The 18,607-nt window shown below is 57.9% G+C and overlaps 1 protein-coding gene across 1 annotated transcript in view; it reads right to left on the bottom strand.

Moving 5' to 3' along the window:
• Nucleotides 1–1,190: 1,190 nt before the first annotated feature.
• The window catches only part of LOC139257610 (protein Wnt-4-like), an 87,195-nt gene continuing 69,778 nt past the window's right edge, over nucleotides 1,191–18,607 (bottom strand). Inside the window, exon 5 of the mRNA XM_070874547.1 lies at nucleotides 1,191–1,658. Coding sequence (XP_070730648.1) covers nucleotides 1,191–1,658 — 468 coding nt within the window. The remainder of the gene's footprint in view (nucleotides 1,659–18,607) is intronic.

Genomic DNA, 18,607 nt, shown 5'->3' with positions numbered 1-18,607 from the left:
GTGCACCCTGACCCTGTGTGACCCCCGCCGCTCCCCCCTCTCGGTCGCTCAGCGGCAGGAGTGCACCCTGACCCTGTGTGACCCCCGCCGCTCCCCCCTCTCGGTCGCTCAGCGGCAGTAGTGCACCCTGACCCTGTGTGCCCCCCGTCGCTCCCCCCTTTGGTCGCTCAGCGGCAGTAGTGCACCCTGACCCCGTGTGACCCCCATCGCTCCCCCCTCTCGGTCGCTCAGCGGCAGGAGTGCACCCTGACCCTGTGTGCCCCCCGTCGCTCCCCCCTTTGGTCGCTCAGCGGCAGTAGTGCACCCTGACCCTGTGTGACCCCCGTCGCTCCCCCCTCTGGTCGCTCAGCGGCAGGAGTGCACCCTGACCCCGTGTGACCCCCATCGCTCCCCCCTCTCGGTCGCTCAGCGGCAGGAGTGCACCCTGACCCCGTGTGACCCCCATCGCTCCCCCCCTTTGGTCGCTCAGCGGCAGTAGTGCACCCTGACCCTGTGTGTGACCCCCATCGCTCCCCCCCTTTGGTCGCTCAGCGGCAGGAGTGCACCCTGACCCTGTGTTCCCCCCGCCGCTCCCCCCTCTCGGTCGCTCAGTGGCAGTAGTGCACCCTGACCCTGTGTGCCCCCCGCCGATCCCCCCCTTTGGTCGCTCAGCGGCAGGAGTGCACCCTGACCCCGTGTGACCCCCATCGCTCCCCCCTCTCGGTCGCTCAGCGGCAGGAGTGCACCCTGACCCTGTGTGACCCCCGCCGCTCCCCCCTCTCGGTCGCTCAGCGGCAGGAGTGCACCCTGACCCTGTGTTCCCCCCATCGCTCCCCCCTCTCGGTCGCTCAGCGGCAGTAGTGCACCCTGACCCTGTGTGACCCCCGCCGATCCCCCCCTTTGGTCGCTCAGCGGCAGTAGTGCACCCTGACCCTGTGTTCCCCCCATCGCTCCCCCCCTTTGGTCGCTCAGCGGCAGTAGTGCACCCTGACCCTGTGTGCCCCCCGTCGCTCCCCCCCTTTGGTCGCTCAGCGGCAGTAGTGCACCCTGACCCTGTGTTCCCCCCATCGCTCCCCCCCTTTGGTCGCTCAGCGGCAGTAGTGCACCCTGACCCTGTGTGTGACCCCCATCGCTCCCCCCCTCTCGGTCGCTCAGCGGCAGGAGTGCACCCTGACCCTGTGTTCCCCCCGCCGATCCCCCCCTTTGGTCGCTCAGCGGCAGGAGTGCACCCTGACCCTCTGGCGGCACTGTTGGCACTGCACCGAGCAGCACCAGCGGAACGTGCAGCTACACCGCTGCACCACCTCGGAGGCGGAGGAGCGATAGCCCCGGCCACAGCACAGCAGCTCGCAGCCCTCCAGCCCGCGGGACGTGGCATTGCAGTGTCGCCCGGCCGTGCCCAGCACCCCGCTGCCCGCCTGGTGCTCGCAGTAGTCCGGGCTGGCCGCCAGGTACACCAGGTCCTGGGCCCGGTACGGCTTGACCCCCGGGTCCTTGGCCACCAGCACCGGCCTGGCCCCCACCCGCCTCGCCCGCACCTCCGTCGCCCCGTCGAAGCTCTCCTTCAGGGCCGCCCCCACCCGGCGGAATGGCGGCATCACCTTCCAGCAGGTGCGGACCTCGCAGGAGCCCGACACACCGTGGCACTTGCACTCCACCTTCATGTTGTCCACGATCGCCTGTGGGGTGGGGGGTGGGGGGAGAGAGAGGGAGGGGCGTTAGAGAGAGGGAGCGTGTAACAGACTGAGGGAGGGGACGTTAGAGAGAGGGAGAGTGTGACAGACTGAGGGAGGGGACGTTAGAGAGAGGGAGAGTGTAACAGACTGAGGGAGGGGACGTTCGCGAGAGGGAGAGTGTAACAGACAGAGGGAGGGGACGTTCGAGAGAGGGAGAGTGTAACAGACTGAGGGAGGGGACGTTAGAGAGAGGGAGAGTGTAACAGACAGAGGGAGGGGACGTTCGAGAGAGGGAGAGTGTAACAGACTGAGGGACGGGGCGTTGGAGAGAGGGAGCGTGTGACAGACTGAGGGAGAGAGGGAGCATGTGACAGACTGAGGGAGAGTGACAGACTGAGGGAGGAGCGTTAGAGAGAGGGAGCGTGTGACAGACTGAGGGAGAGAGGGAGCGTGTGACAGACTGAGGGAGGAGCGTTAGAGAGAGGGAGCGTGTGACAGACTGAGGGAGAGAGGGCGGGGCGTTAGAGAGGGAGAGTGTGACAGACTGAGGGAGAGGCGTTGGAGAGAGGGAGAGTATAACAGACTGAGGGAGAGCAAGGGAGGGGCGTTGGAGAAAGGGAGCGTGTGACAGACTGAGGGAGAGCAAGGGAGGGGCGTTAGAGAGAGGGAGCGTGTGACAGACTGAGGGAGAGCAAGGGAGGGGCGTTAGAGAGAGGGAGCATGTGACAGACTGAGGGAGAGGCGTTAGAGAGAGGGAGCATGTGACAGACTGAGGGAGAGGCGTTAGAGAGAGGGAGCGTGTAACAGACTGAGGGTGGGGCGTTAGAGAGAGGGAGCGTGTAACAGACTGAGGGAGGGGCGTTAGAGAGAGGGAGCGTGTGACAGACTGAGGGAGGGGCGTTAGAGAGAGGGAGAGTGTGACAGACTGAAGGAGAGAGAGGAAGCGTGTAACAGACTGAGGGAGAGAGGGCGGGACGTTAGAGAGAGGGAGCGTGTAACAGACTGAGGGAGAGCGAGGGAGCATGTGACAGACTGAGGGAGAGTGACAGACTGAGGGAGAGAGGGCGGGGCGTTAGAGAGAGGGAGCGTGTAACAAACTGAGGGAGAGAGAGGGAGCATGTGACAGACTGAGGGAGAGAGGGAGGGGCGTTAGAGAGAGGGAGCGTGTGACAGACTGAGGGTGGGGCGTTAGAGAGAGGGAGCGTGTAACAGACTGAGGGATGGGCATTAGAGAGAGGGCGCGTGTAACAGACTGAGGGAGAGAGGGCGGGGCGTTAGAGAGAGGGAGCATGTGACAGACTGAGGGAGGGGCATTAGAACGAGGGAGCGTGTGACAGACTGAGGGAGGGGCGTTGGAGAGAGGGAGCCTGTGACAGACTGAGGGAGGGGCGTTGGAGAGAGGGAGCGTGTGACAGACTGAGGGAGAGAGGGAGCATGTGACAGACTGAGGGAGAGTGACAGACTGAGGGAGGAGCGTTAGAGAGAGGGAGCGTGTGACAGACTGAGGGAGAGAGGGAGCGTGTGACAGACTGAGGGAGGAGCGTTAGAGAGAGGGAGCGTGTGACAGACTGAGGGAGAGAGGGCGGGGCGTTAGAGAGGGAGAGTGTGACAGACTGAGGGAGAGGCGTTGGAGAGAGGGAGAGTATAACAGACTGAGGGAGAGCAAGGGAGGGGCGTTGGAGAAAGGGAGCGTGTGACAGACTGAGGGAGAGCAAGGGAGGGGCGTTAGAGAGAGGGAGCGTGTGACAGACTGAGGGAGAGCAAGGGAGGGGCGTTAGAGAGAGGGAGCATGTGACAGACTGAGGGAGAGGCGTTAGAGAGAGGGAGCATGTGACAGACTGAGGGAGAGGCGTTAGAGAGAGGGAGCGTGTAACAGACTGAGGGTGGGGCGTTAGAGAGAGGGAGCGTGTAACAGACTGAGGGAGGGGCGTTAGAGAGAGGGAGCGTGTGACAGACTGAGGGAGGGGCGTTAGAGAGAGGGAGAGTGTGACAGACTGAAGGAGAGAGAGGAAGCGTGTAACAGACTGAGGGAGAGAGGGCGGGACGTTAGAGAGAGGGAGCGTGTAACAGACTGAGGGAGAGCGAGGGAGCATGTGACAGACTGAGGGAGAGTGACAGACTGAGGGAGAGAGGGCGGGGCGTTAGAGAGAGGGAGCGTGTAACAAACTGAGGGAGAGAGAGGGAGCATGTGACAGACTGAGGGAGAGAGGGAGGGGCGTTAGAGAGAGGGAGCGTGTGACAGACTGAGGGTGGGGCGTTAGAGAGAGGGAGCGTGTAACAGACTGAGGGATGGGCATTAGAGAGAGGGCGCGTGTAACAGACTGAGGGAGAGAGGGCGGGGCGTTAGAGAGAGGGAGCATGTGACAGACTGAGGGAGGGGCATTAGAACGAGGGAGCGTGTGACAGACTGAGGGAGGGGCGTTGGAGAGAGGGAGCCTGTGACAGACTGAGGGAGGGGCGTTGGAGAGAGGGAGCGTGTGACAGACTGAGGGAGAGAGGGAGCATGTGACAGACTGAGGGAGAGTGACAGACTGAGGGAGGAGCGTTAGAGAGAGGGAGCGTGTGACAGACTGAGGGAGAGAGGGAGCGTGTGACAGACTGAGGGAGGAGCGTTAGAGAGAGGGAGCGTGTGACAGACTGAGGGAGAGAGGGCGGGGCGTTAGAGAGGGAGAGTGTGACAGACTGAGGGAGAGGCGTTGGAGAGAGGGAGAGTATAACAGACTGAGGGAGAGCAAGGGAGGGGCGTTGGAGAAAGGGAGCGTGTGACAGACTGAGGGAGAGCAAGGGAGGGGCGTTAGAGAGAGGGAGCGTGTGACAGACTGAGGGAGAGCAAGGGAGGGGCGTTAGAGAGAGGGAGCATGTGACAGACTGAGGGAGAGGCGTTAGAGAGAGGGAGCGTGTAACAGACTGAGGGAGGGGCGTTAGAGAGAGGGAGCGTGTGACAGACTGAGGGAGGGGCGTTAGAGAGAGGGAGAGTGTGACAGACTGAAGGAGAGAGAGGAAGCGTGTAACAGACTGAGGGAGAGAGGGCGGGACGTTAGAGAGAGGGAGCGTGTAACAGACTGAGGGAGAGCGAGGGAGCATGTGACAGACTGAGGGAGAGTGACAGACTGAGGGAGAGAGGGCGGGGCGTTAGAGAGAGGGAGCGTGTAACAAACTGAGGGAGAGAGAGGGAGCATGTGACAGACTGAGGGAGCATGTGACAGACTGAGGGAGAGTGACAGACTGAGGGAGAGAGGGAGGGGCGTTAGAGAGAGGGAGCGTGTGACAGACTGAGGGAGGGGCGTTGGAGAGAGGGAGCGTGTAACAGACTGAGGGAGGGGCATTAGAGAGAGGGAGCGTGTGACAGACTGAGGGAGGGGCATTAGAGAGAGGGCGCGTGTAACAGACTGAGGGAGGGGCATTAGAGCGAGGGAGCGTGTAACAGACTGAGGGAGGGGCGTTGGAGAGAGGGAGCGTGTGACAGACTGAGGGAGGGGCGTTAGAGAGAGGGAGCGTGTGACAGACTGAGGGAGGGGCGTTGGAGAGAGGGAGCGTGTAACAGACTGAGGGAGAGAGGGAGCATGTGACAGACTGAGGGAGAGAGGGTGGGGCGTTAGAGAGAGGGAGCGTGTGACAGACTGAGGGAGGGGCGTTAGAGAGAGGGAGCGTGTGACAGACTGAGGGAGGAGCGTTAGAGAGAGGGAGCGTATGACAGACTGAGGGAGAGAGGGCGGGACGTTAGAGAGAGGGAGCGTGTGACAGACTGAGGGAGGGGCGTTCGAGAGAGGGAGCGTGTGACAGACTGAGGGAGGAGCGTTAGAGAGAGGGAGCGTGTGACAGACTGAGGGAGAGAGGGCGGGACGTTAGAGAGAGGGAGCGTGTGACAGACTGAGGGAGGGGCGTTAGAGAGAGGGAGCGTGTGACAGACTGAGGGAGAGAGGGCGGGACGTTAGAGAGAGGGAGCGTGTGACAGACTGAGGGAGGGGCGTTAGAGAGAGGGAGCGTGTGACAGACTGAGGGAGAGAGGGTGGGGCGTTAGAGAGAAGGAGCGTGTGACAGACTGAGGGAGGGGCGTTAGAGAGAGGGAGCGTGTGACAGACTGAGGGAGAGAGGGTGGGGCGTTAGAGAGGGAGAGTGTGACAGACTGAGGGAGAGGCCTTGGAGAGAGGGAGAGTATAACAGACTGAGGGAGAGCAAGGGAGGGGCGTTAGAGAAAGGGAGCGTGTGACAGACTGAGGGAGAGCAAGGGAGGGGCGTTAGAGAGAGGGAGCATGTGACAGACTGAGGGAGAGGCGTTAGAGAGAGGGAGCGTGTAACAGACTGAGGGAGGGGCGTTAGAGAGAGGGAGCGTGTGACAGACTGAGGGAGGGGCGTTAGAGAGAGGGAGAGTGTGACAGACTGAAAAAGAGAGAGAGGGAGCGTGTAACAGACTGAGGGAGCATGTGACAGACTGAGGGAGAGTGACAGACTGAGGGAGAGAGGGTGGGGCGTTAGAGAGAGGGAGCGTGTAACAGACTGAGGGAGGGGCATTAGAGAGAGGGCGCGTGTAACAGACTGAGGGAGAGAGGGCGGGGCGTTAGAGAGAGGGAGCATGTGACAGACTGAGGGAGGGGCATTAGAGCGAGGGAGCGTGTGACAGACTGAGGGAGGGGCGTTGGAGAGAGGGAGCGTGTGAGACTGAGGGAGGGGCGTTAGAGAGAGGGCGCGTGTGACAGACTGAGGGAGAGAGGGTGGGGCGTTAGAGAGAGGGAGCGTGTGACAGACTGAGGGAGAGAGGGAGCGTGTGACAGACTGAGGGAGAGAGGGAGCGTGTGACAGACTGAGGGAGGAGCGTTAGAGAGAGGGAGCGTGTGACAGACTGAGGGAGAGAGGGTGGGGCGTTAGAGAGAGGGAGCGTGTGACAGACTGAGGGAGGGGCGTTGGAGAGAGGGAGCGTGTGACAGACTGAGGGAGGGGCGTTAGAGAGAGGGAGCGTGTAACAGACTGAGGGAGGGGCGTTAGAGAGAGGGAGCATGTAACAGACTGAGGGAGAGTGACAGACTGAGGGAGAGAGGGAGCGTGTGACAGACTGAGGGAGAGTGACAGACTGAGGGAGAGAGGGAGCGTGTGACAGACTGAGGGAGAGAGGGAGCGTGTGACAGACTAAGAGAGAGGGAGGGATGTTAGAGAGAGGGAGAGTGTAACAGACTGAGGGAGAGAGAGGGAGGGACGTTAGAGAGAGGGAGCGTGTAACAGACTGAGGGAGAGAGGGTGGGGCGTTAGAGAGAGGGAGAGTGACAGGCAGACTGAGGGAGAGAAAGGGAGAGCGGGAGAGTGACAGACTGAGGGCGAGCGAGGGAAAGAGGGATGGGCGTTAGAGAGAGGGAGAGCGTGACAGACTGAGGGAGAGTGACAGACTGAGGGAGAGAAAGGGAGAGAGGGAGGGTCGTTAGAGAGAGGGAGAGTGTGACAGACTGAGGGCGAGAGAGGGAGGGGCGTTAGAGAGAGGGAGAGTGTGACAGACTGAGGGCGAGAGAGGGAGGGGCGTTAGAGAGAGGGGGAGAGTGTGACAGACTGAGGGAGAGAGAGGGAGAGAGGCAGGGGCGTTGGAGAGAGGGAGAGACTGAGGGAGGAGCGTGAGAGAGAGGGAGAGTGTGACAGACTGAGGGCGAGGGAAGGAGGGAGAGGGGGGTGGGGGGGGAGAGAGAGAGCGAGGGTAGGGGGCGTAGGGAGGCGGGAGTGTGACCGACCGAGAGAGAGAGGATAAGCATTGCGGGGGCGGGGGGGGAGAGGGAGGGAGGGAGAGAGAGAGAGAATGTGACAGACCAGGGAGAAGGGGTTGTAGAGGGGGTCGTTCGAGAGAGGGGGAGGAGATGGAGTGTGAGTGAGAGGGTGGGGGGGCGGGGGAGTGAGAGCGGGGGGGGGGGGGAAAGAGAGAGAGAGAGAGGTGAGGATGAGAGTGAGTGGGGGGGGGGAGTGAGAGCGAGGCAGGGGAGTGATAGCGGGGGAGAAAGAGAGGTGAGGGAGAGAGCATTAGAGGGAGGATGAGGGTGGGGCATTATTGAGGGAGGGAGCCGCGGGCGGTTGAGGTGGGGGAGAGAGAGAGAGAGAGAGAGAGTGTGACAGACAGAGGGTGGGCGGGGAGAGAAACAGAGGTGGGAGGGAGCGAGGGAAGGAGAGAGGGAGTAAGACCGACCGAGACCGAGAGACAGAACGTACCGACAGACACACGGCTGACCGAGTGAGAGACAGACAGAGACACACACTGACAGACCCAGAGACACAGAGACACACACAGCTGACCCAGAGACAGACCGAGAGAGACAGAGACACACACACAGCTGACCCAGAGACAGACCGAGAGAGACAGAGACACACACACAGCTGACCCAGAGACAGAGACACATACACAGCTGACCCAGAGACAGACAGAGACACACACACAGCTGACCCAGAGACAGAGACACATACACAGCTGACCCAGAGACAGACAGAGACACACACACAGCTGACCCAGAGACAGAGACACACACACAGCTGACCCAGAGACAGACCGAGAGAGACAGAGACACACACACAGCTGACCCAGAGACAGACAGAGACACACATACAGCTGACCCAGAGACAGAGACACATACACAGCTGACCCAGAGACAGAGACACACACACAGCTGACCCAGAGACAGACAGAGACACACACACAGCTGACCCAGAGACAGAGACACACACACAGCTGACCCAGAGACAGAGACACACACACAGCTGACCCAGAGACAGACAGAGACACACACACAGCTGACCCAGAGACACACACACAGCTGACCCAGAGACAGAAACACACACACAGCTGACCCAGAGACACGCACACAGCTGACCCAGAGACAGACAGAGACACACACACAGCTGACCCAGAGATAGAGACACACACACAGCTGACCCAGAGACACACACAGCTGACCGAGAGACAGACAGAGACACACACACAGCTGACCCAGAGACAGACAGAGACACACACACAGCTGACCCAGAGACAGAGAGAGACACACACACAGCTGACCCAGAGATAGAGACACACACACAGCTGACCCAGAGACAGACAGAGACACACACACAGCTGACCCAGAGACAGACAGAGACACACACAGCTGACCCAGAGACAGAGACACACACACAGCTGACCCAGAGACAGACAGAGACACACACACAGCTGACCCAGAGACAGACAGAGACACACACAGCTGACCCAGAGACAGAGACACACACACAGCTGACCCAGAGACAGACCGAGAGAGACAGAGACACACACACTGCTGACCCAGAGACAGAGACACACACACAGCTGACCCAGAGACAGAGACACACACACAGCTGACCCAGAGACAGACCGAGAGAGACAGAGACACACACACTGCTGACCCAGAGACAGAGACACATACACAGCTGACCCAGAGACACACAGAGACACACACACAGCTGACCCAGAGACAGAGACACACACACTGCTGACCCAGAGACAGAGACACACACACTGCTGACCCAGAGACAGAGACACACACACAGCTGACCCAGAGACAGACCGAGAGAGACAGAGACACACACACAGCTGACCCAGAGACAGAGACACACACACAGCTGACCCAGAGACAGACCGAGAGAGACAGAGACACACACACAGCTGACCCAGAGACAGAGACACACACACAGCTGACCCAGAGACAGACCGAGAGAGACAGAGACACACACACAGCTGACCCAGAGACAGAGACACACACACAGCTGACCCAGAGACACACACACAGCTGACCCAGAGACAGACCGAGAGAGACAGAGACACACACACAGCTGACCCAGAGACACACACACAGCTGACCCAGAGACAGAGACACACACACAGCTGACCCAGAGACAGACCGAGACAGACAGAGAGACACACACAGCTGACCCAGAGACAGAGACACATACACAGCTGACCCAGAGACAGACCGAGAGAGACAGAGACACATACACAGCTGACCCAGAGACAGAGACAGAGACAGAGACACACACACAGCTGACCCAGAGACAGACCGAGAGAGACAGAGACACATACACAGCTGACCCAGAGACAGAGACAGAGACACACACACAGCTGACCCAGAGACAGAGACACATACACAGCTGACCCAGAGACAGAGAGACACACACAGCTGACCCAGAGACACACACACAGCTGACCCAAAGACAGAGACACACACACAGCTGACCCAGAGACAGAGACACACACACAGCTGACCCAGAGACAGAGACACACAGCTGACCCAGAGACAAAGAGACACACACACAGCTGACCCAGAGACAGAGACACACACACAGCTGACCCAGAGACAGACAGAGACACACACACAGCTGACCCAGAGACAGAGACACACACACAGCTGACCCAGAGACAGACAGAGACACACACACAGCTGACCCAGAGACAGACAGAGACACACACACAGCTGACCCAGAGACAGAGACACACACACAGCTGACCCAGAGACAGACAGAGACACACACACAGCTGACCCAGAGACAGAGACACACACACAGCTGACCCAGAGACAGAGACACACACACAGCTGACCCAGAGACAGACAGAGACACCACACAGCTGACCCAGAGACAGACCGAGAGAGACAGACACACACACTGCTGACCCAGAGACAGAGACACACACACAGCTGACCCAGAGACAGAGACACACACACAGCTGACCCAGAGACAGACCGAGAGAGACAGAGACACACACACAGCTGACCCAGAGACAGAGACACACACACAGCTGACCCAGAGACACACACACACAGCTGACCCAGAGGCAGACCGAGAGAGACAGAGACACACACACAGCTGACCCAGAGACAGAGACACACACACAGCTGACCCAGAGACAGAGACACACACACAGCTGACCCAGAGACAGACACACACACACAGCTGACCCAGAGACAGACACACACACACAGCTGACCCAGAGACAGACACACACACACAGCTGACCCAGAGACAGAGACACACACACAGCTGACCCGGAGACACAGAGACACACACACAGCTGACCCGGAGACACAGAGACACACACACAGCTGACCCAGAGACAGAGACACACACACAGCTGACCCAGAGACAGAGACACACACACAGCTGACCCAGAGACAGACACACACAGCTGACCCAGAGACAGACAGAGACACACACACAGCTGACCCAGAGACAGAGACACACACACAGCTGACCCAGAGACAGACACACACACACAGCTGACCCAGAGACAGAGACACATACACAGCTGACCCAGAGACAGACCGAGAGAGACAGAGACACACACACAGCTGACCCAGAGACAGAGACACACACACAGCTGACCCAGAGACAGACAGAGACACACACACAGCTGACCCAGAGACAGAGACAGAGACACATACACAGCTGACCCAGAGACAGACCGAGAGAGACAGAGAGACACACACAGCTGACCCAGAGACAGACCGAGAGAGACAGAGACACACATACAGCTGACCCAGAGACAGAGACACACACACAGCTGACCCAGAGACAGAGACACACACACAGCTGACCCAGAGACAGAGACACACACACAGCTGACCCAGAGACAGAGACACACACACAGCTGACCCAGAGACAGACCGAGAGAGCCAGAGACACACACACAGCTGACCCAGAGACAGAGACACACACACAGCTGACCCAGAGACACACACACACAGCTGAGCCAGAGACAGACCGAGAGAGACAGAGACACACACACAGCTGACCCAGAGACAGAGACACACACACAGCTGACCCAGAGACAGACCGAGAGAGACAGAGACACACACACAGCTGACCCAGAGACAGAGACACACACACACAGCTCACCCAGAGACACACACACACAGCTGACTCAGAGACAGACCGAGAGAGACAGAGACACACACACAGCTGACCCAGAGACAGAGACACACACACAGCTGACCCAGAGACAGAGACACATACACAGCTGACCCAGAGACAGACCGAGAGAGACAGAGAGACACACACAGCTGACCCAGAGACAGACCGAGAGAGACAGAGACACACATACAGCTGACCCAGAGACAGTGACACACACACAGCTGACCCAGAGACAGAGACACACACACAGCTGACCCAGAGACAGAGACACACACACAGCTGACCCAGAGACACACACACACAGCTGAGCCAGAGACAGACCGAGAGAGACAGAGACACTCACACAGCTGACCCAGAGACAGAGACACACACACAGCTGACCCAGAGACAGACCGAGAGAGACAGAGACACACACACAGCTGACCCAGAGACAGAGACACACACACACAGCTCACCCAGAGACACACACACACAGCTGACTCAGAGACAGACCGAGAGAGACAGAGACACACACACAGCTGACCCAGAGACAGAGACACACACACAGCTGACCCAGAGACAGAGACACATACACAGCTGACCCAGAGACAGACCGAGAGAGACAGAGAGACACACACAGCTGACCCAGAGACAGACCGAGAGAGACAGAGACACACATACAGCTGACCCAGAGACAGAGACACACACACAGCTGACCCAGAGACAGAGACACACACACAGCTGACCCAGAGACAGAGACACACACACAGCTGACCCAGAGACACACACACACAGCTGAGCCAGAGACAGACCGAGAGAGACAGAGACACACACACAGCTGACCCAGAGACAGAGACACACACACAGCTGACCCAGAGACAGACCGAGAGAGACAGAGACACACACACAGCTGACCCAGAGACAGAGACACACACACACAGCTCACCCAGAGACACACACACACAGCTGACTCAGAGACAGACCGAGAGAGACAGAGACACACACACAGCTGACCCAGAGACAGAGACACACACACAGCTGACCCAGAGACAGACCGAGAGAGACAGAGACACATACACAGCTGACCCAGAGAGAGAGACACACACACAGCTGACCCAGAGACAGAGACATACACACAGCTGACCCAGAGACACACACACAGCTGACCCAGAGACAGAGACACACACACAGCTGACCCAGAGACAGACCGAGAGAGACAGAGACACATTCACAGCTGACCCAGAGACAGAGACACACACACAGCTGACCCAGAGACAGACCGAGAGAGACAGAGACACACACACAGCTGACCCAGAGACAGAGACACACACACAGCTGAGACAGAGACACACACACAGCTGACCCAGAGACAGAGAGACACACACACAGCTGACCCAGAGACAGAGACACACACACAGCTGACCCAGAGACAGAGAGACACACACAGCTGACCCAGAGACAGAGAGACACACATAGCTGACCCAGAGACAGAGACAAACACACAGCTGACCCAGAGACACACACAGCTGACCCAGAGACAGACCGAGAGAGACAGAGACACACACACTGCTGAGACAGAGACACACACACTGCTGACCCAGAGACAGAGACACACACACAGCTGACCCAGAGACAGAGACACACACACAGCTGACCCAGAGACAGACCGAGAGAGACAGAGACACACACACAGCTGACCCAGAGACAGAGACACACACACAGCTGACCCAGAGACAGACCGAGAGAGACAGAGACACACACACAGCTGACCCAGAGACAGAGACACACACACAGCTGACCCAGAGACACACACACAGCTGACCCAGAGACAGACCGAGAGAGACAGAGACACACACACAGCTGACCCAGAGACACACACACAGCTGACCCAGAGACAGAGACACACACACAGCTGACCCAGAGACAGACCGAGACAGACAGAGAGACACACACAGCTGACCCAGAGACAGAGACACATACACAGCTGACCCAGAGACAGACCGAGAGAGACAGAGACACATACACAGCTGACCCAGAGACAGAGACAGAGACAGAGACACACACACAGCTGACCCAGAGACAGACCGAGAGAGACAGAGACACATACACAGCTGACCCAGAGACAGAGACAGAGACACACACACAGCTGACCCAGAGACAGAGACACATACACAGCTGACCCAGAGACAGAGAGACACACACAGCTGACCCAGAGACACACACACAGCTGACCCAAAGACAGAGACACACACACAGCTGACCCAGAGACAGAGACACACACACAGCTGACCCAGAGACAGAGACACACAGCTGACCCAGAGACAAAGAGACACACACACAGCTGACCCAGAGACAGAGACACACACACAGCTGACCCAGAGACAGACAGAGACACACACACAGCTGACCCAGAGACAGAGACACACACACAGCTGACCCAGAGACAGAGACACACACACAGCTGACCCAGAGACAGACAGAGACACCACACAGCTGACCCAGAGACAGACCGAGAGAGACAGAGACACACACACTGCTGACCCAGAGACAGAGACACACACACAGCTGACCCAGAGACAGACAGAGACACACACACAGCTGACCCAGAGACAGACAGAGACACACACACAGCTGACCCAGAGACAGACAGAGACACACACACAGCTGACCCAGAGACAGAGACACACACACAGCTGACCCAGAGACAGACAGAGACACACACACAGCTGACCCAGAGACAGAGACACACACACAGCTGACCCAGAGACAGAGACACACACACAGCTGACCCAGAGACAGACAGAGACACCACACAGCTGACCCAGAGACAGACCGAGAGAGACAGAGACACACACACTGCTGACCCAGAGACAGAGACACACACACAGCTGACCCAGAGACAGAGACACACACACAGCTGACCCAGAGACAGACCGAGAGAGACAGAGACACACACACAGCTGACCCAGAGACAGAGACACACACACAGCTGACCCAGAGACAGAGACACACACACAGCTGACCCAGAGACACACACACACAGCTGACCCAGAGACAGAGACACACACACAGCTGACCCAGAGACACACACACAGCTGACCCAGAGACAGAGACACACACACAGCTGACCCAGAGACAGACACACACACACAGCTGACCCAGAGACAGACACACACACACAGCTGACCCAGAGACAGAGACACACACACAGCTGACCCGGAGACACAGAGACACACACACAGCTGACCCAGAGACAGAGAGACACACACAGCTGACCCAGAGACAGAGACACACACACAGCTGACCCAGAGACAGACACACACAGCTGACCCAGAGACAGACAGAGACACACACACAGCTGACCCAGAGACAGAGACACACACACAGCTGACCCAGAGACAGACACACACACACAGCTGACCCAGAGACAGAGACACATACACAGCTGACCCAGAGACAGACCGAGAGAGACAGAGACACACACACAGCTGACCCAGAGACAGAGACACACACACAGCTGACCCAGAGACAGACAGAGACACACACACAGCTGACCCAGAGACAGAGACAGAGACACATACACAGCTGACCCAGAGACAGACCGAGAGAGACAGAGAGAGACACACAGCTGACCCAGAGACAGACCGAGAGAGACAGAGACACACATACAGCTGACCCAGAGACAGAGACACACACACAGCTGACCCAGAGACAGAGACACACACACAGCTGACCCAGAGACAGAGACACACACACAGCTGACCCAGAGACAGAGACACACACACAGCTGACCCAGAGACAGACCGAGAGAGCCAGAGACACACACACAGCTGACCCAGAGACAGAGACACACACACAGCTGACCCAGAGACACACACACACAGCTGAGCCAGAGACAGACCGAGAGAGACAGAGACACACACACAGCTGACCCAGAGACAGAGACACACACACAGCTGACCCAGAGACAGACCGAGAGAGACAGAGACACACACACAGCTGACCCAGAGACAGAGACACACACACACAGCTCACCCAGAGACACACACACACAGCTGACTCAGAGACAGACCGAGAGAGACAGAGACACACACACAGCTGACCCAGAGACAGAGACACACACACAGCTGACCCAGAGACAGAGACACATACACAGCTGACCCAGAGACAGACCGAGAGAGACAGAGAGACACACACAGCTGACCCAGAGACAGACCGAGAGAGACAGAGACACACACACAGCTGACCCAGAGACAGAGACACACACACAGCTGACCCAGAGACAGAGACACACACACAGCTGACCCAGAGACAGAGACACACACACAGCTGACCCAGAGACACACACACAGCTGAGCCAGAGACAGACCGAGAGAGACAGAGACACACACACAGCTGACCCAGAGACAGAGACACACACACAGCTGACCCAGAGACAGACCGAGAGAGACAGAGACACACACACAGCTGACCCAGAGACAGAGACACACACACACAGCTCACCCAGAGACACACACACACAGCTGACTCAGAGACAGACCGAGAGAGACAGAGACACACACACAGCTGACCCAGAGACAGAGACACACACACAGCTGACCCAGAGACAGAGACACATACACAGCTGACCCAGAGACAGACCGAGAGAGACAGAGAGACACACACAGCTGACCCAGAGACAGACCGAGAGAGACAGAGACACACATACAGCTGACCCAGAGACAGAGACACACACACAGCTGACCCAGAGACAGAGACACACACACAGCTGACCCAGAGACAGAGACACACACACAGCTGACCCAGAGACACACACACACAGCTGAGCCAGAGACAGACCGAGAGAGACAGAGACACACACACAGCTGACCCAGAGACAGAGACACACACACAGCTGACCCAGAGACAGACCGAGAGAGACAGAGACACACACACAGCTGACCCAGAGACAGAGACACACACACACAGCTCACCCAGAGACACACACACACAGCTGACTCAGAGACAGACCGAGAGAGACAGAGACACACACACAGCTGACCCAGAGACAGAGACACACACACAGCTGACCCAGAGACAGACCGAGAGAGACAGAGACACATACACAGCTGACCCAGAGAGAGAGACACACACACAGCTGACCCAGAGACAGACCGAGAGAGACAGAGACACATACACAGCTGACCCAGAGAGAGAGACACACACACAGCTGACCCAGAGACAGAGACATACACACAGCTGACCCAGAGACACACACACAGCTGACCCAGAGACAGAGACACACACACAGCTGACCCAGAGACAGACCGAGAGAGACAGAGACACATTCACAGCTGACCCAGAGACAGAGACACACACACAGCTGACCCAGAGACAGACCGAGAGAGACAGAGACACACACACAGCTGACCCAGAGACAGAGACACACACACAGCTGAGACAGAGACACACACACAGCTGACCCAGAGACAGAGAGACACACACACAGCTGACCCAGAGACAGAGACACACACACAGCTGACAGAGAGACACACACAGCTGACCCAGAGACAGAGAGACACACATAGCTGACCCAGAGACAGAGACAAACACACAGCTGACCCAGAGACACACACAGCTGACCCAGAGACAGAGACACACACACAGCTGACCCAGAGACAGAGACACACACATAGCTGACCCAGAGACAGACAGAGACACACACACAGCTGACCCAGAGACAGAGACACACACACAGCTGACCCAGAGACAGGCACACACAGCTGACCCAGAGACAGAGACACACACACACAGCTGACCCAGAGACAGAGACACACACACAGCTGACCCAGAGACAGAGACACACACACACACACAGCTGACCCAGAGACAGACAGAGACACACACAGCTGACCCAGAGACAGAGACACACACACACAGCTGACCCAGAGACAGAGACACACACACACAGCTGACCCAGAGACAGAGACACACACACACACACAGCTGACCCAGAGACAGAGAGACACACACAGCTGACCCAGAGACAGAGACACACACACAGCTGACCCAGAGACAGACAGAGAGACACACACAACTGACCCAGAGACACACACACTGCTGACCCAGAAACAGAGACACACACACAGCTGACCCAGAGACACACACACAGCTGACCCAGAGACACACACACAGCTGACCCAGAGACAGAGACACACACACAGCTGACCCAGAGACAGACAGAGACACACACACAGCTGACCCAGAGACAGACAGAGACACACACAGCTGACCCAGAGACAGACAGAGACACACACATAGCTGACCCAGAGACACACACACAGCTGACCCAGAGACAGAGACACACACACAGCTGACCCAGAGACAGACAGAGACACACACACAGCTGACCCAGAGACAGAGACACACACACAGCTGACCCAGAGACAGAGAGACACACACAGCTGACCCAGAGACAGACAGAGACACACACACAGCTGACCCAGAGACAGACAGAGACACACACACAGCTGACCCAGAGACAGAGACACACACATAGCTGACCCAGAGACGCACACACAGCTGACCCAGAGACAGAGACACACACACAGCTGACCCAGAGACAGACAGAGACACACACACATCTGACCCAGAGACAGACAGAGACACACACACAGCTGACCCAGAGACAGAGACACATACACAGCTGACCCAGAGACACACACACCGCTGACCCAGAGACAGAGACACACACAGCTGACCCAGAGACAGAGACACACACACACAGCTGACCCAGAGACAGACCGAGAGAGACAGAGACACACACACAGCTGACCCAGAGACAGAGACACACACACACAGCTGACCCAGCGACAGAGAGAGACACACACACAGCTGACCCAGCGACAGAGAGAGACACACACACAGCTGACCCAGAGACAGAGACACACACACAGCTGACCCAGAGACAGAGACACACACACAGCTGACCCAGAGACAGGGACACACACACAGCTGACCCAGAGACAGGGACACATACACAGCTGACCCAGAGACAGGGACACATACACAGCTGACCCAGAGACAGAGACACACACACAGCTGACCCAGAGACAGAC

The sequence above is a fragment of the Pristiophorus japonicus genome, unplaced genomic scaffold, assembly GCF_044704955.1.
Source record: "Pristiophorus japonicus isolate sPriJap1 unplaced genomic scaffold, sPriJap1.hap1 HAP1_SCAFFOLD_888, whole genome shotgun sequence".
Lineage (NCBI taxonomy): Eukaryota > Metazoa > Chordata > Chondrichthyes > Pristiophoridae > Pristiophorus > Pristiophorus japonicus.
This window is presented reverse-complemented; position numbering and strand designations above follow the sequence as displayed.